Here is a 19,799-nt window from a genome sequence, read left to right on the forward strand (position 1 = left end):
GGTGGTCTGCATTGTCAGAGGTAGACTCTAGGACCCTCTTGGTAGCTCATCTTCTAAACAAGCACTTACTGAGCAGTTGTTAAAGCTGGACATTCAAGGGGAGTATATAATAAAGCCAGGAATACTGGAGTTGGCTCTTAGTTCCAATGCTTATAAGCTTTGTGACGGGGGCAAAGTACTTACCTGGGCTGCCATGAGGATTAAGGGCCAAGGTGTACGTAAAGTACTGCATAGTGTGTAGCAGTCAGAATGTTGTAGTGAGGCCGCCGATGCCCACAGCTCAGATCTACCACTTGGAGTCATGTGCCTGGGGCTTGTCACCACCAAGCTTGCTGAAGTTTCTACTTCCTTGCAGGTAGACTGGGTAATGATAGTACCTAGCTTGCCAGTTTGCAAGAATTAAATGAGATAATAATAGTAATCAGTTCCATTTGCTGATTGCTCACTCTGTCAGTATCTAAGTGATTTATAGAATTAGCATGTGTATTTATGGTCCACTAATATAGTATACTTATGTTAATGCATAAAATAAAAATATTATATATTAAGAAGCATTGATATCCATGTAAATATATCAAGAAATTTATTTTAGATATATACAATTGTATAGAACTGTATGTACAATCATGCTATGTAATGTATCAGAGATTAGAAATACATATGTTATTTGAATCTCTAAAATGTATATGGATTCATCTAAATTATACAGATAGATATAGAAATAATTTAAAATAAAAATGCTGTGTGTTAGGCTAAGTGCTTTACATGTTTAAACATATTTTATTCTTACAGGAATCCTAAGAGATAGGTTCTACTATCACACATATTTTATAGATGAAATAATTGAAGTACAAAGGCTAAGAGACTTCTGAGGAGACTCTCATACATATGTCTATATATGTGGATAGATACTTGTGTTTATGTAAGTGCATAAATCATATATGTTTTGTAAAGTGCCTGAAATTTTATTTAAACAATGTTAGCTAGTATTATTATTATTTATTTTATTCTCAGTACAAGCTACAACACTGTTTCCTTAATGAAATGGCACTCTTAGTGTTAAAAGAATACTCACTATTTTCTTCATAATACCACCTTGCCATCCAAAAAATATTGTCTCTTTGAGAGTTTTGGTAAATTCTCTTATCAGCTCAGGTATCTGTGATCAAAGTACCCTGACTATCTAGGCCATAGAGACAGAGGCACCTTTGTGGTAGCTGACCCCCAATTTTCCAGCAGGGCAATGAGTACATTGCATATGACATAAGAATGGACTCTCAGGAGACTTTTCAAAAGTGCCAAGGGGCCAAGTACTCCTGTTCAACCCGAAATCTACATCTCTTAGGGCTTCAAATAACAGCAATGAGAAGCCCCGATTTTACCCATGAGCTGGAGGACTCTGCTTTGGGCTATGAGATGAACTGGCCCTTGGTCCAATATCAAACAGCAGATTGAATCCTCAGCAATTGCACAATAAGAATTTTATATCTTTCAGAAAACTGCAGCTGGTGAATTTACATACAAATCTCCCAAATATATAATATGTATTTTTGTGTGCATGAGCATACATATTGTCCAATAGTGAATAATAAAAACAGCCTTTTTGTGTTTTCTCACAAAAATGACTACTTTATCTCTTCTCATGTGAAAATATTATTTTCAGTCCTAACTCTTAACTTTATTGATGAAGAAAAATTAGGTTCTCCTGAGGAAGGTTGAGAATGTGCATTGATATACCGGTTTGTGTAGGTAGGTGCTTATCTATATGTGCACACCTGCAACACCTGCACATACATATTGACTGGTTCTCCTGACATTATAAGGGTCAGATTTACAGGGAGAATCAAACAAGAGCACCATCAATAAGTTCCTGGAAAGATGGTCCCTCTCATACAATGATGGTCCTCAACCTTGGGAGTGCTGAAAGCAGACAGGGCCCAGGAATCTTCTTTCTCAACAAGCTCATCAGGTGGTTCTAAGAGAAGCTTAAACATCAGAGGGACACTATCACAGCAGTAAGGGCTTTTGCTGTGTGTGCACGTCTGCATGCATGTACGTGGGTAGAAGTGCATGTGTACATGCCATGTGCTGTATGCTTGCCTTGGAGAATAGAGTGCTCACCAGAGCTCCCTTTACATAAAAAGTGGCTACTTTCCAGGTAGTATAACAGAAACAGCCTTCAGATGTCACCACATATTATCAAGGCCCTCAGGGTGTTAGTGGGAAAACGGAATGGGACTGAGAAGTTTGTCTAAATGACTAAATTGCACCTGTACTGTTTTTTGTTTTGTTTTAAATTTTTTTTTAAACATGGACAAGGTTTCACTGTTTAATTAAAATATTGTTTTAAGAAAAATATACAGGTGGGGTGAAGCTCTACCTCCTGGGCATTGTCCATGGAAAAACAAATAACAGCCTCTATTTATGTACAAAGCTCGTGCATTGCATATGGGGTTCCTTTGGGCTTATTTGCTCACCTCTGCCCATCTAGCAGTTGACAAGCATTTGCATTCATTGCTGGAGCCTTTTAAGAATTCCTTTCACTTTGCCATCACTTTTATTTACTTTAGATTTTACATAAAATGTATATGCTTATCTTCATTTTAGAGAAGAGCATAGTTTTGGAGATTCTAATGTAAACTACTGCTTTTAAAATCTGTACTTACATCCTCATATTTGGACAAGGTAGGGACTCAATTATAAAAGAACATTTTAGGGAGATAATTATCTCCCTCTTTGCCATGTGCCAGGATAAAGCTAGTGACTTCTTTGTTTTAATTAACATATTTTTAAGGACAGTACTAGAAGCCCAGAAGCCCAGATTTAACATGACCACCACCACCATCATCACCATCACCACAAATAATGGAGCAGAATTTTTGGAAGAGGGCACACACTCCTGGCTCAGACAGATCCTCATGGGGACCTTGCTTCCAAGAGTTTAGGCAAATCATATGATGTATTAATTTTTCTCATCTTCATTTATAAAATGAGGGCAATGCTGTCTTCAAGGATCAATTGACATAGGGCAATGGAAGTTAATTAGAAACCTCACAGTTCTCTATATTATAAGGAGTTTACAGAGAAGAGGCCATTAAATATACTTGAAATGGCATAATAATTGCTATTAAGACCACCTGTGTTGTACAACTGTGTGTGGTACTCAGGGTAAGACTGTTCATTTCTAAAGCTGAAAGCTACAAGTTCTCATTGAGCCAGGAAAGAATATCTCCCAACAGGTAAGGATGCCTGTTTTTGAACCCTGGCCTTTCCACTTGTTTGATGTGTGATCTCAGATAAATTAACTTCTTTGTGCTTCAGTTTCCTCACTGTATATAAGAATAGCTTATAATTTATGAAGTACAGCCCTGGCTGGTGTGGCTCGGTGGATTCGATGCTGGCCTGCAAAGTGAAAGGTCACTGGTTCAATTCCTGGTCAGGCTACATGCCTGGATTGCAGGCCAGGTCCCTGGTTGGAGGTGTTCAAATGGTAGTCGATCAATGTTTCTCTCACACTTCATTGATGTTTCTCCCCCTTTCTTTCTCCCTCCCTTCTTCTCTCTCTAAAAATAAATAAATATGATCTTTGAAAAATTATGAAGTATGGCTGTGAACCCATCACATAGATTGCTTTATTTATTCTACACAGTAATAGTAAGAGTCGTGTATTACTATCATCCTGATCTAAACATGAAAAAATGAAGACACAGAACTTTGGTTTAACTTGTCCTGGGTTTCAGATAGCAAGTGAGAGAATCAGGATTCAAACTCACAACATCTGCTTCTAGACCCCACATTTTTAAAAGCTTTCTATGTGTTAACAACTTGATATGAGTATTAAGATAATTGAATGAGATAGGAGTAAGGTATTATTACAGTAACTAAGTGGGGTAGATAACTCAACCCTGATGGAAGTATTAAATCATTAAATGAGAAAAGAAATGTGAGAGCTTGAGCTGGATTCTTGGCTTATAGAAAGCACCTGATAAATGTAAACCTTACTATTTTTTTTTCATTTTCATCATACAAGCTTCCCCGACCCACCAAAGTTGAATTAATCACTAGAACAGATGTTTCATTGAAACGCACAGTTTGTTTTGGGTGTTGATCCAAAGACTGAGATTTCCATGCTGAAGAATTGCTGTGTGCCAGAAAGCCAGTGCACCTGCAGGAGGCACCACCAGTGGCTAGGGCAGCCTACTGCTCACATGGTGGCCCCATGCCACGTCCCTTGGTGGACACAAGTACAGCCGCATGTGTGGATAAAGAATGTACCCTTGAAGGAAACACACAGAAGCCAAAGGACTCAGAACATTGACTCACATGTACCTTTTCAGACTAAGCTTTTATTTTTTGATATTACAAACCAGTTTTCTTTATTCACAAACCACTGTAAGTGATATAAACACTAATTTCTAAAGACAGATATGCACATTTTCTGGGTTTGCAGATTGCGTGATGTGTGTGTTAAGGAGTCACTATATGCCACACATGATATTAATCTTTTTTCATAATTCATAATAGCAATAGTTATTTAGATAAATGAAAACATTCCAAATAAATACTGTTTTAAAAAATCCAAAATGTTTGTTTACATCTCTGACATACATTTTAAAATGACTTATTGGCATCTTGGAGGAGTGCCTAGACAAAAGATTCTGCAACATCAGTTGGCACCCGCTTGCTCTAAATGATTTTATTAAAACTACATACAATCATGGGGGAAAAGTACAGCTCATTGATGAAAATCAAAACTGCAAATTAATTTTACTTTAACCAACACAGGAAGAATTCTATGTTTGTGATTCCAAATACAATGCAAATTCTGAATTGTGAAATTTGAGGCAATTGAGAGAAATCTGTTTATTCTCCCTGGCCCCCTGCTCTTTTTATCTTTCTCCCTCCAGGGTAGGATGCCTTAGCATTTTAATAAATCGTTGCCTTTAAAAACACCAACCAGGCACCCATTGTCATCATATTGTTCCCCAGGTGGGGGAATGAGAATGGCTTGGTGATGCTATGAAACACCCCTTCGCCCCTCCCCTCCCCCACACAAAGAGGTCTGGTGGAAAGAACATTGTATATGCTTTGGGCTGCTAAGCAGTTTCCCCCTTTTCTCTCATTTAAAGGTGACGGTCATCTGCCTTAGATATCGAAGCTACAGAAACTTGGTTTTCAAATCTTGTGAAACTTTATTGATGGTTTAATATCCAACCGATCTTACTGCATGCACATAGGATGACAAGAATGCTGGATCACAAACACTTTTTTTTAAAGTTTTGTTTGGTTTTGTTTGAAAGCAGAGTTGTTACAGCGGATTGGCAGGTTCACAGCGGTGAGTTGATAACTTACTAAAGTGCTTGCCAGAGGGCTCGCACTGTACACATGAAGATTTAACTAGGGCAGCAGGACTACTGGGGACAGCTTGCTGCTGTTTGTTGAATTTAAATACAAAAACAGGAAGACCCGTGACAGATACCCCAACTTAGGTTAACTTGTAAACAGGACAACATGGAAGGAGTTCAAACAGAAGTAATTCAGACAAACTGCAATTTTTCGGCCGTGTCCCCTCTGGCCCTGCTTCAGAGGCAGGGGTACTCTGTTCTTTGGGGGGAAAGAGGGTAGACCTACTTTTTTGCTTCCTTCTGACAAGTGTCCTGGGCCTTGGAGACAGAACTAAAGGTACTGGTTTGAGATAATCCCTGGAGACCAGGGAGAATGGGAGGGCAGGCTCTCACGTACCGAAAAATTGCAGGTTGCTCACATAATACAGTCATGTTTCAAAAAGTACCAAGCTGATGAAAATACCATGATTATCTCTACTCAATGATTGCAATACTTGTAAAATGCTTCTATAAATCCGAATATGATTATCATGTAATTCCATAAAAATTATACGTCTGTCTCTAACAGTTGTTCTACTAGGCTAAAACTAAAGCTTCATAGACTGTTTCTAGAACTTAACAACTCCACTGCACAGATGTAAATTTTATACATTTTTTTAACTGGTACAAAGAATTTAAGTTTTTATTACTTTCTTTTTTTGGAAAAAAAGAAAAAAATAGAAACAGTACTTTTTATCACCTTTTTATTAATGTTATTTTTCCCTCCCATAATATAAAAGTCAGCAATGATATCAATAATTTATTATACTGGAAGAAATATAAAAAGAATGCTTGTTGATGGCCTAACTAGCAGTTTTTGCCTAAATAACTAGCGGCTGGTTAAGAAGCTGAATACTGCCGGGGGGAATGGTTTAAAGGGTGGGTTTGCACAGCTTCATTCAACTTGGATGCACAAGGGCTGCTAGAAGCACCCCCTTAACAGCATAACCTTTGGCCTGAACTGACAATGAGTAACTTAGAACCGTTGCTATATGATCATTGGTGCAGTGGGTCGTTTAGATTCATCAGTTACTTTTTTTTTCTTTCAGTCAACCCCCATTCTCAATCCCCTAAGTCCCTCCCACCCTTCCCCTTTCATAAAATAAAATAATGCAGATGCAGAAAAAATGACTACTGTAGTCACTTACACTCTTCCCGAACAGCTGATAACCCCAGTAGCTTAATATTCAGCATATATAATTCATTTACATGATAAAGCACTCTGGATATGGCCCTAAACCAGTTTTTATTCATAGCTAGCATCTCTCTAGATCAACCACAAAAAAACTCCTACAGCCAGCAACCAAACTACGGAACCTTCAGAAATTAAAGACCCACAATATTAAAATACACAGAACAAAATATCTGAGGTATAAGATAAAAAATGTAATTTTTTTTCCTCTTTTTAGTTTTTAGAGTTGCTAAAATGATGCACTACTGCATGTATTGCAATACCCAGGCCTCGGAAAGCTTCCTTTCTCCCCACATTGGAAGGTTTTTATGGTTTTGTCATTTAGTATGGAGCAAAACGGTTGTATCCCCCTCGGTATATACTAGCCTGCAATGAAGAAAGAACGAGACCCACATCATCAGCATGGCTCCTAGTCTTGGCATCAGTCAAGGGTGCAAAAGCATTCTGAAACAAAGCAATTTGAGGGGTGTGTTTTTTACATTTTCCTTTTGCAACATGTGGATCATCAAAAAAAGACTAATGTGAAAAATAGACACTCAAAATCAACCAAAATGGAGGCACCCCCTACCCATCCCAGGTCATTCTTGGAGAACTAGAGATAGAGTCAGTCCTGACCTCCCCCAAAAGCTCGTGATGCAGAAACCCTCGGTAAAATCAAATTCTGTCAGCCAGTCCTGGGTAGCTAAAAGGACTCTGATACAAACTGGACAACTGAAAGGTGTGTACTATACCAGTCTGTTTGCTTGTTGGATTCATTAACACCATGTTCCATCGGGAAAAGCTCCAGCTACACTCAAGAGGTTGACTGTAGATGACTGACTGAATGGAATAATTCAACTCTCCTTTCCAACACGTAACTCAAGTAGACTAGGTGTTGAAGCAGAGTTGTTGAATGCGAAGTCGGGATGAAAATTTAAATCAGCTTCTTACTTGACTTGGCTCAGTGAGCCGTATAGGATTTGTTCTTAAGAGGGGAGTTGTACAGATGAATTGCTTGGTGTAACTGAGCTTGTGCAAAATAATATGGTTCCAGATCGTGGCTGAAATTTCTATGACCACGCTCCAGCAAATTGTCTGGCCATGGCTTTAGACAGTTATGAGGTGGCACTTAACTTATTTCCTTTTTCTAAAAGTTTTGGCGATTCAAATGAATGCCTATGGGGATTGAATTTTAGGATAAGGACAGATATTCTTGATCCCAAGCAGAAAGCTGCATGCCAAAAGCTTTGTAATGATTGCATACGCTCTCACGTGATGGGCACGTCTTAACTGTACTCAAGAATTTTAGTGCATAGAAGTTTGAACAAGTACAGGCAAATTTACCCACCCTCACCTCCCCTTTTTACCCCCCCACGCCCCAACAAAAATCCAACTCCCCCAAAACAAAAGACAACCCCAAACCCAGCTGATTCCTCCTAATTCCTTATGTACTAGGCACACACACAAAGTGTGCCCCTCTCTATTTTCTTTCCTGGGCGACTATGACTTTAAACATGAATTGTAATAGGGGAGGAGAGGCAGTCAGATTCTCAGCTGCCTGACAGCAGAGGCCTGGAAGTGTGCAGCTTAGCTCCTCTGAAGTCTGTGCTGGGGCTGGAACCTTGGGGCTATGTGAATGAGCAGCAAGGGAGGGAAAAAAAAAGAAAAAAAAAGTTCTGCATTGACACTGCATTCTGTTAGTGATGGATTTAATTATCAAAATGACTAATTATTCCATTAAGGTAAGTGCTCTGCTAGGTGAGACTTGCAAAATTAGAAATATAATAACTTACATGCACTACATTGCCAAGAAATTAAGACATTTATCAAGTTTACTGGGAGGATTAATGTGGCATTTTAGCTGCTGTTAGATTAGCACAAGAGACAAATTCAATTAAGGGAAAGTGAGAGGACGTCAACCATCAACCCGTATGAAGGTCCCAGCTGGGGAAGGGAAGGGAGGCAGGAAGAAGTGAGGAAGAGGAGGAATTGGTACTCACCATGGCACCAACGCCGTAGGTGGGGGCTGGAGCAAGTGTGTGGTGGTAGGGGTCGGCAGCATAAACTCGTCCGTAACTGAAAGGAAAACAGAGGTGAAGATTAATCCATAATATATGGATACAAATGAAGAATCACAGCCATACAATGCAAAATTCCAAGACAGTGTGGAGGGGCCCTATCCATCTTCATAAATAAAAAACATATTCCAATCTTCCACATAACATGAAAAAGTCCATCTGTACATAGCATGTTCTTTTGTCCATTTAACCTGGCTGGAAACTATATATATCTCCTCTCTACTATAAGACCTTTTCTAACTGTTCATGTAGCTATCTTAGAGACTGAGGTAGGCAAAAAGACAGAACAAAACAAAGAATCTTGAAAAAATGGTTTTAAGAAGCCCACTATCCCCCAGAAGACCTGTTAATACTCAAGAGAGATCACCCTTTCCCCCTAATTTAGCTCTCACTACTCAAACGAGAAAGAGTGGATCAAAAAGGGTGAAGTGGCCTAGTCTGAGCAGTTAGGGCCCAATGTCTTAGAATGTAAAGAGCAAATGCATTTAAGTCAAAGCATCCTTGAAGGGTCTCTGGGACCCTCACCCCCACCCCACTCAAGAATTAGAGCTGATTTGATTTCAACCCTAGCACTCCAGAACTTCTATCTCATCAATCTATGGCCAGGTTTCAAACAATATTTCTTGATGACATTTCCTGATCTTTGAGTTTTTCTGTCTCTCTACCATCCTCTACCCTCTCCTGCCATGATTTCTAATACAGGTTTTAGAACAAAGATAAAGAAGGGATGGAAGCCTGTTGCATCCAGTGCCTACTGAGTGTCTGAGACTGAATAATGCAACAGATCAGAAATTAGGGTTCACAGAGGTTAAGTCATTTGCTCAAGGTCACAGAGCTAGACAGAGTAAGAGCTGAGCTTTAAATTTCTCAGAGCAACTGGAATGCTCTTTCCATGGTAGCAGGTACCCCCTACTTAAGTGACCTGCCAGGTATCTTCTTGAAGGTATTTTGGACATTGCTTTTTCAGTAATGATCAAAGCTGAGATGCAATCTTAAGTTAGGTCCCTGGAAGCAGAGCCTGAAATAGAGATTCTTGTACATGTGAAGAAGGAGGAGAGAGAGGCAGGCAGTTCCAGAGCAAGGGATACATAGACTAGCTTTCACCTGATTCCATGAGTTGTATTCTAGTACTAATCCCACCTGGAGGTAAATGGGTTGGTTTTTTAATGCTCGTGTAAGTTAACATTAGTTGTGCATCTTCCTGAGGGGGGCAGGATAACTTCTGAGTTGAAGTGAGTTTCTTGGGCAGAGGGTAATTCTCTGAAAAAGAGAGTGACTGAGCACTAGTAGCAACCAATACTCACAGCAACAGGGGGATGGGTGTACCAGCCACTAAATGAGAAATGTGTGGATTATCAACAGTTTTTGAGTCTTAGACTTTCCTTTAAAGAATGAAAGAACAAGGCAGGAAGAAATGGCTTGTCTGTACTGTCAACTACTATCAACCTTAAACCACCTCCCAACTCTTGGAGTCTAATTTGCACATGGCTTATTCTTCTCTTTCCTGATCTTTTTTCCATTTTGCTTCCAATATTCTTGCTCATAGTTGATGGATAAGAATGTACTGGATGGGGAGGATTTCCAGTCAAGATGGTGGAGCAAGTAGACATGGCTCATCTCTTAGCACAGCCACATCAAAATTACAACTAAAATATAGAACAACCATCATTCAGAACCATCAGAAATCAAATTGAATGGAAGTTTGACAACTATGGAGTTAAAGAAAACATATCCACTGAGACAGGTGGGAGGGACATAGATGTGGAACAGGCTGGTCCCACACCCATGCGTTATGAATAAAAACTTGGGAGGGATATCTCAGGAGTGAGGAGTCCCAGCCCCAACCAGGCCCTGCAGCCCAGGGTTCTAGTGCCAGGAAGATAAGTTCCCATAATTTCTGGCTGCAAAAATCAGTGGGGATTTAGATGATGGAAGAAACTTCTGGAGTCCCAAGCAGTTCCTCTTAAAGGACTCACACTAGGATTCACCTACACAGACTCACTCCCTCTGAGCTTCATCACTGGGATAGCAGCTTGAAAGGCACCAGTGGCATACTGGGAGAAACTGAAGTGTCTGGCATCAAGGTGAACAGAGGCCATTATCCTTTTTATGAACCCTCCACCCACAGAGCCACAGAGCTGGCAAGCTTGTTTCATATCTGAGACTCCATCAACCTGAATAACACTATTTGACCCACTTTGGAGATCCCTAGAGACTGTGCCCCACTCAATTTAAGGGCCCACCCAAGCTGCTTTTCCATATGAATGGCTGGTCTTGGCTCATGCTTCACAACTTCCTAAATCCTCTCAAGCAAGCAACAGATGGTCTCAGTGAACACCAGACCAAGCAGTAGCATCAGCCAGCCTAGATTCACAACTTGGCTTCATTTGTGAATCTCCAAGCTCAGCACAAGGAGCAGCCATCTCAGATTGCTTTACACCTCAGGCAGGCTGGCTGCAGGAAAAGCACAGGTGGGGGCTGACCTTGGCCTGCACCACCCAGGAAACCTGAGGGCAGCATACCCAGTGGACAGCTATAGATCACATTAGAGCATCACCACCCTGTCCCTGCACAGCTGACACTCCACAGAAGGTGGAGGTTGGTGGTCAGTGGTCACAGCCAATCCTTGCAGCTGACTGGCCTGTATAAATACCTCCCACTGATCTGCCAACAACAACCAAGGCTCAACTACAAGAGGAGAGTGTACTCAGCCCACAAGAAGGCTGCATCTTGAGTACCCAGCTTGGGTGATAAGGGAGGCTGTGCCACTGGACCCTACAGGACACATACTACATTAGGCCACACTCCCAAGATATGAAGTCAAAGCAGCTCTACCTAATACATAGAAGCAAACACAGGAAGGCTGCCAAAATGAGGAGACAAAGAAACATAGCCCAAATGAAAGAACAGGTCAAAACTCCAGAAAAAGAGCTAAATGAAATGGATATAAGCAATCTGTCAAATACAGAGTTCAAAATACTGGTTATAGTGATGTTCAGTGAATTTAATGATTACCTCAGCAGCATAAAAAAAGATCCAGTCAAAAATGAAGACTACACTAATTGAAATAAAGAACAATTTACGTGGGAACAATAGTAGAGTGGATGAAGCTGAGAATCAAGTCAATAATTTGGAACATAAGGAAGCAAAAAACAACCAATCAGAATAGCAAGAAGAAAAAATAATTCAAAAGAAAAATGAAGATAGTATAAGCAGTCTCTGGGACAACGTCAAGAGGTCCAACATTTGCATCATAGGGGTGCTAGAAGGAGATGAGAAAGAGCAAGAAACTGGAAATCTATTTGAAAAAATAACAAAAGAAAACTTCCCTAATTTAGTGAAGGAAATTGACATTCAAGTCCACGAAACACACAGAGTCCCAAACAAGATGGATGCAAAGAGGACCACACCAAGACACATCATAATTAAAATGTTAAAGATAAAGAGAGAATCTTAAAAGCAGCAAGAGAAAAGAAATCAGTTACCTACAGGGAAGTTCCCAAAAGACAGTTAGTTGATCTCTCAAAATAAACTTTTCAGGCTAGAAGGGATTGGCAAGAAATATTCAAAGCCATGAAAAGCAGGGACCAACAGCCAAGATTGCTCTACCTAGCAAAGCTATCATCTAGAATTGAAGGGCAAATAAAGAGCTTCCAAGACAATAAAAAACTAAAGAAGTTCATCAGCACCAAGACAATATTATGTGAAATATTAAAGGGACTTATTTAAGATAAAGAAGATCAAAACTAGAAACAATAAAATGGCAAAAATACATATCTATCAACAACTGAACCTAAAAAATAAACTAAGCAAAGAAGAAAAGCAGAGACAGAATCATGGATATGGAGAGTGTTTCAATGGTTGCCAGATGGGAGGGGGCTGTGGGGGAGTAGGTGAAGAGATGAGAGGATTAAGAAGTACAAATAGTTAGTTACAGAATAGTCATGGGGATGTAAAGTACAGTATAGAAAATAAGGTACTCAAAGAACTTGTACGCCTGACCCATGGACATGAACAATGATGGGGGGATTGCTTGAGGGACTAGGGGATGCTGGGTAGAGGGGGAGAGGGAGAAAATTAGGATAACTTCAATAGCATAATCAATAAAATATCATAAAAATAAATAAATAAATGGAGAAAAAAGAATGTACTGGATGGTTCTGACATGATTGCTTACGCCATAGAGCCTGGAAAGGTGGGAGGAAGCTGAGTGAAGAATTTTCTAACTCTAGGCTCTGAGTTAGACTCCAAATGGCAATAAAAAATGATTCTATCAGTTCTCATTGAACGAGTCTTATTCCCAAGCCCTCCTTGCCTGTTTCAAAGGGCACTGAGTTCAAATAATCCAGATGAAGCTTTCAGCTTCAACACAGTGTGTTCTCCTGATCCTCAAAACCAGTGATGTGAATGGATATTTCTTTTCTGGGGCGAATCTCTTGTGAAACAGTCAATCCTCCCCCTTGCATTTCATTCCTTGGGATACCCTCTAGTCCTTTGGCTCATCAAAAATGGCCTTCAAAGATTCTCCTCTCTGGAAGGAAAAGCAGATGAAAATCCAAGACAGAGGGTGTGTTAAAACAAAAAAAATGATGACTTTTTTTGAAGAAATCTTTTATTCAGGGAGGTCACTCATGAAACCTGGACCTCAATCCACATAATTAGAAGTAGATATTAATAGATGTAAAGGAACATGGGATATAACTTTGTCATTGACTTTTATTTTATGAAAAAAGTAAAGTTTTCATTAGTCTAGAGGGGGGAAAAACTGCTAATAGGATTATGTTGAATGCACTTTCACCTGGCAAACTCGTATGAACAAGACATAAACTACAAAAACTGAAAACCCTTGGAAATGTAGTAAGTGATGCCGCAGCATGGTGTTCCTTCAAAAGGAGGGTGAAGAATGCAAATTCAGAGAAATTACTTTTTAAATTTAATTTGGGGATTGGTTTTATCATGGCAAAATTTTCCTCTTTTGGGGAGGTGACATACTAGTAGCCTGAATGTATTCCATAAAAACATAGTTCTCACCTTTTCCTTCCACATACTTTAATTGTAAATTCTTATTTGTTTATAACACTGGGCAGATCCTCAACCTTTGTGGAAAGCCCAAGGTAACAATTTGGCAATGTTCTCTTCCACGGCAGAAGAAAAATATGGCAGCACTCAACTACTCCTCATAAATGAGCAGGCGCCTCTCCTCCTCGGGGTGACCTCTACCTTCAGAATCTGATGGTTTTATTATGATTAATAAATTTCATTTCCACAGAGGAAAAGGGACCATGTCAGCTCAAACTGAAAGCAAGAAGGCTTCTTTTCAAATGCAAATTTATAAACACGCCCTTGTGTGACACTCCAATTTAGACACAAGGTTATTAAGGGAGATGAGGACTCCAGCGTTACTCTTGCAACAGATATGCCAGGCAGGTCAGTGACCTTGTGTCCTCAGAGCTGGTTAAGCACTGCCCGAAGGAAGAAGGGTGATTCCCAGGGACCTCAGCAGAGTGATGGGAAAATGTGTTATTACTGCCATATTATGAGTGATCTGTGCATTTAGCCACCTTTCTCACCACCCATCGTTGACCAAAATGGACGATAGTGCAATCAGGTCACAATGTTCCCTGTTACCCACATCCCATCCATCAGAAATTACAGATGAATTCTTACACATGTCCACTTCACTCAGTTCACACTATCACCAGCCTAATATCACCAACCAGTATTTCAACAGAACCAATCAACAACAACCTTAAATCTTGTCTCTGGTTTTACTTCTGCCTCTTTGAACCACCAGCCATTTATATTTATATCTATCCAATCTATTTATCTATCCATCTATCTAGTTATAAATAAATCTATACAAATCTACTTACATCACTTCTCTGTTTAAAACATTCCAATAGTTTTCCATTGATTCTAGTATAAAATCCAAACTTGCATGAATCACTCCTGCCCCTCCCTTGTCCTCTCGCATACCTTTCTTCAGTGCTCTGCAGACATGCGCAAATTCATTCTCTTCTTAGGGCTTTGGCATTTGTTCATCCTCCACCTGAATTACTTCCTTTCCTTCTTTATGTCTCAGATCAAATTCCACCTCCCCAGACAGATGCTCCTTTCCTAAATACACTCTCTTAAGCACAACTTCCCATCCCCTCCTTACCCTTCACATAATGTAGTAATATTACAGAGTGGGGGTCCCCCAAAATCCCCAGAGCCTGCAGGTTGGGGGATGAGGAGAAGGGAATAGCTTTTAAGATGCCTTTGCATAACTATGGCTGGTAGCTAGTGTCTTAGTTATGCAAATGGCTTTGGTTCTGGAGGCGCCAAGGAGATGGGAGGGGTTTTGACCATAAAGTAGTGAAGGAAGAGCATACAGGCCTGTGCAAGGTTCTGTGAATGGTCAGCACCGGTTACAACACCCACTGCATCACAGACCACAATCAGGAATTTAAAAGTAAGGCGGCAACCATTTTAAGGAGAAGAGAGGAGATCCACGTAGTTTGCAAGAAGGGCAGAGAATACCACGAAGCTGTGAAAGGAAAGGGAGAACTCCATGCGTTTTACAAGGAGGCTGGGAACTCTGTGTGGTTCTGCATTAAGAGCTGGAGAACACCGAGACACAGGCAAAATCTCCCCAATCAGGCTCGAGTGATTGGGAGCTGCTGGTAAAGCTGAACTGTGTCTGGTAAGTAGGGAAACGGTATCTCTGACTTTTCTAAAACTAGCCTGGTTTGGCAGGGGGAGGCAGAACTATGTGTTCGTGGGTGTTTTAGAGAAAATAAGACTTAATGGCAGAAATCTGCCATTAATCTAAATCTGTATAACCTTTAAGTAAACAATTCCTTTTCTTTTCATGAACTCTGGTATTGAGAGTTATGCTTCTGGCAGTGGGCAATCGGGCCCCTCATGACTGAAAAGCTCGTGGGTTCTGTTACAGTAAATCTCTATTGATTTTGCATACCTACTTCTCTCCCTGGTTATTTGCCTGTCCCCCTTCTCGAATGTCATCCCCACAGAGGCCGGGGCAGTCTATCTTGTTTGCCTTTGTGTCCCAGTGTCTAGCACAGCACTGGCCACAGTGTATAGGAACGAGGGGCTGAGCCATGCCACCATGTGAGCGAAGGCAGCAAGGGGGAGGAGTAGAGCGGAGAGAAGTGAGGCCTGGGAAGACCCTTGTACCCCTCACTTTTGTTCTGTCAATGGCAAAGGTTTTTTTAGATAAGGTTTCCAAAGTTTTTAGCTCAGCTGGTCTCAGAGGTGCAATGCTCTTAAAGACACTCAGAAGGAAAGTTTCTGGGGGCCCTGGAAACAGTGTGTAACTTCACATCATTTCTGAGAGGTCACAGAACACTGGCCATATCACCATAAAAGCTCATTAAAACCCTTTGGGGAAAAACCAAGTAAACAAAGAAATAAAAGGTAATAGCTTGCAGCCATCACGTGCGTTTGTCTATTTTTGACCTTAGCAACAACTTCAAACCAGGAGGCCCACCTGTGGCCCTGGGAAAGGCAAAGGCCTTGGGGCAAGAAGACCCAGGTCCAAGTTCAGCCTTTGCAATGTCCTTTCTCAATGACTTGGGCAAATCAATCTCTTGGAGCCCCATTTTCCTTGTTCATAAAATGGTATCATTCTGTCTGAGCCCTGCCTAATTCACAGATAAAGTGCATGGAAAGAAACCAGACTCATTTTAAAGCAGTCTGCAGATATAGGAGGCTTAATACAAGGGTTCTTATATAGATTTTCACAAGCCAATCTCTCACTCCTACCCAGACTGTTGGTCTGTAGAAGGAATTGAAAGATCTTATTGTAATATGATCATGTGTAGCTCTAGCAGTCAACTTACAGATACTTTTGGAGTCAAGCTCTATCTAATTTGTGAGTTGCAGATGTAGTTTAAATTGCTATATTTGAATTTAAGGTGATGTTGCTTCATTTGAACTTAAGGTTAAATAAATAAGTATGCCACCTGTTGAACGGGAACTATGAACTCGTGTTTATAAAGTACTTTGTTAACTCCACTGAGAAATGTAAATATCACTTATTAATAACATCTTCTAAATCTAGTTAAAACAAACTGGATGCTCATAAAATACAATGTGGTTATGTTGGTGCCCCACACCAGGGTTTTAACAGTCAATTGATTTTCTTCTAGGGATATAGTAAGAATACTGAAATTTGTTTCATTCTCTATAGTTTACTTTGTATATTTCAATTAAGAGCCTTTATGTCCCTGGGATCTGTTGTTTTTTTGCTTTAATACCACCTCTCCATGCCTCTTGTCCCAGAGAAAGCTGGGGGGGGAATCCCAGTGGGGCAGAAAGATGAATAAATATCCTCTCCCCTCAGATCTATGTCACAAAGTGGCATAGATCTAAACAGCTCAACTGCAGCAAGTAGGTATAAAGGCTGTGTCCTTACCACACAGAGAAGCACTACAGAGCAGACATTCAGGATAGGATACGTCACTGGGGATAAGACTACATGGTTCCCAGTCTCTGCAATGCCATTAGGGGCTACAGTGCCCTCCTAATGATATTTAAGATGTAGTGTGTCAGGTACTTGGGAAAATTAACCCATGCAAAAAACATACTAACCACACAGTATACAAACAGGGTATTTCCTACACCATGGCCTCATAGTTCTAAAAGCCTGCCACTTGGAGCATGATGGTTTAGGTGGAGCATGTTCCCACTTCCCACTTATTTTCTTATGGTCTCAGACCTCAGCTGCTCACCGTGCCTTAGTGAATGTATACAACTAAGAGAAGAGTCCTCTGTGACTGCTGTAGCCTTCTCCTAGGCAGTGGCTTAGACAAGACACATAAGTTTGAGGAACTGAACCATCCCCATATCTCAAAACCAAGGAACAGCTCTAAATGCAGCTAATCCTCCAAGAAAGATATTGATAGAAATGGGAGAAATTCTCTGAGATGAACAACATGGGGCTACCTCAACTTGACTCTGAGATTTCTGAATTCTACTGCTGCTCACTTCCTTAGCTTGAAATTTAAACATTCATCTTCACAGATCACTCAGCATAGTTTTCCGCCTCATGATTTTTGTCCTCAGAAGGAGTGAAAGCACCTTCTGGGCTCTTTAGCTTCTCAATGGGGAGTCATGGCTTTGTTGTTGCTCATGGGTGTGAGTCACACATCTGAGCTGTGTGTACAAGTGTGCACATAGACCCAACACTTTTAGAATCTATGAGAAGCAGATCATATCCCCATAGAAAACCAGATGGCATCATCCTTTCTCTGCTCTCCCAGTGCAGTTCAAAACTCCTTCCTAGTTGGAACTCCAAAAAACAGGTTTGAGGTAGGAATCTTGATTCTGAATTCATCACTGCATAGCAGCAGCCACTGTCTGGGAGTCAAGAAGACACAATAAGTCTTGTTTTTGGCTACACAGTTCCTCCACTATAATAAAAGACACATAGCCACACTCTATTTAATGTCAAGCCCAAGGCAACCCTCTTTTTAGAAAGTCTACTGCACCTTCTTTGTGTTCTGACTACTGCTCTACCAAAATCACGAAGAATTTCTCATCATGCTTTGAAATCAACATAGGATCTCAAATATGGTTTAATTCACAGGGGGGACCACAAAGGCAGTTCTGTGTTTGTATCCCTCATGGAATTTTCAATACCTCTGCGGAGAATCCAAGTTGAAGCTAAGATTCCATGAGGTGAGAATTCCTAGAGTCAAATCCTGCTTCCGCTACTTTCTTGATAAGTTATCTCAAAGTTTATCTCCTTTCTGAGTCAGTTTCTCCATCCATGAGTAGAGACAGTAATAATGCATACTGACTGTAAAAGGCTGTAGTGAAACTGAGATGAGTTAGTCAGAACCAAACACACATTAGTTACTGATGCTATTAAGCCTAAGAGGATTGCAACTCTTGCCTGCTCCCTATTCCATGTGGGATCACTACAGTAGAGCTCATGGAGTATGTACATGAATCAGAACTATCCCTGAACTGGACTGTCCACCTGAAGCCCATGCCCCTTGGAAGTGGGTCAAAGATTCTGAGAGGTTAATAAGCAGGATGAGGAGAAGGTAAGTTACTTGGAAGCAAAATTAAAATGTAAGGTCAAGAAACACTACCAATGTCCAGATTATCTGTCAAAATATTTTAATTCTGGGTGAGTATCCCTCATCTCAGAGAGACCAGTTCTTGAGGCATTCATTTGAACAAAATGAATGAAATACTTTTGATATTCATTTGAACAAAATAAACAAAAATGTGGCCCTAGAATGTGACAGTTAAATAAAAATATAAAGAGAAACACAAATGAAAGCCACATACGACATTTTAAGTTTTACAGTATGCTCATTAAGAAAGTAAAATCAGGTGAAGTTCATTTTTATATTTTTATTTAACTCACTATTTTAAACATTATCATTTTAATATGTAATTAAAAGAAAGATTATGAATAAAACATTTTACATAGTTTTTGTACTAAGGTTTTGAAATCCAGTATGTATTTCACACTTACAGCTCATCTTAATTTGCACCAGCCACATCTTATGGGCTCAGTAGTCACATGTGGAGATTGGCTGCCATATTGCCAAGCGTGACTCTCAAAAAATCAGTTGGATGTTCTCCTTGCCTTTCAAATGGAAAAGATTCCCGAGTGATCAGGTTAGTATTTCCTGAGCTATGATCTGAGGACTCCTCTATTAGAACTGCCTGGAGGAACTTGTAGGAATGCAGATTTTCAGGCTCCCTCTCCAGATCTGTGTATCAGATCTCTGAGGCAGGGGGAGGGGAAGACAACATTGAATCTGCACTGATATTAAGTTCTGCAGGTGATTTTGATGCATTCTAATATTTGATACCCCTCCTTTTTAAAAAATTCTGCAGTGATATATAATTCCCTTCCTTACTCAGGCTGATTCAGAGCTATCTAGGTATCTTTAACTTTCATGTGTACAGTAAACCAATAGAGACATTTTATTTGTAGGATACTGTTATTGCATGTAACAAGCGTTGAACTTGCCTAGTATACAGTAAGCTGTCAATAATTGCTATGATTCCTTTTACATATTTACTTTGATGTATGCCCCTTAGCACTCTATACTTTACCTATGATGATACACATCATATTTTATTCAAAACAGACCAATTAACTCTAAATCAATTCACTGCATGACAACTTCGCTGAAT

The 19,799-nt window shown here is 40.1% G+C and overlaps 1 protein-coding gene across 10 annotated transcripts in view; it reads right to left on the minus strand.

Annotated features, from left to right (window-relative positions):
- Window positions 1-4,326: 4,326 nt before the first annotated feature.
- The window catches only part of RBFOX1 (RNA binding fox-1 homolog 1), a 349,131-nt gene continuing 333,658 nt past the window's right edge, over window positions 4,327-19,799 (minus strand). For 3 of the 10 annotated variants that reach the window (XM_090277051.1, XM_090277043.1, XM_090277044.1), the window contains 2 exons: window positions 8,556-8,631; window positions 4,327-7,020 (listed from right to left, as the gene is read on the minus strand). In XM_090277051.1, coding sequence (XP_090133177.1) covers window positions 6,898-7,020; window positions 8,556-8,631 — 199 coding nt within the window. In that variant the 3' untranslated portion in view covers window positions 4,327-6,897. Of the gene's footprint in view, window positions 7,021-7,958; window positions 8,184-8,555; window positions 8,632-19,799 lie in introns of those variants that run through there. The other 7 variants (XM_090277045.1, XM_090277046.1, XM_090277042.1 and 4 more) reach the window with 5 other exon arrangements.

Source organism: Furipterus horrens, unplaced genomic scaffold (genome assembly GCF_987537825.1).
Source record: "Furipterus horrens unplaced genomic scaffold, mFurHor1.1.pri manual_scaffold_5, whole genome shotgun sequence".
Taxonomy (NCBI): domain Eukaryota; kingdom Metazoa; phylum Chordata; class Mammalia; order Chiroptera; family Furipteridae; genus Furipterus; species Furipterus horrens.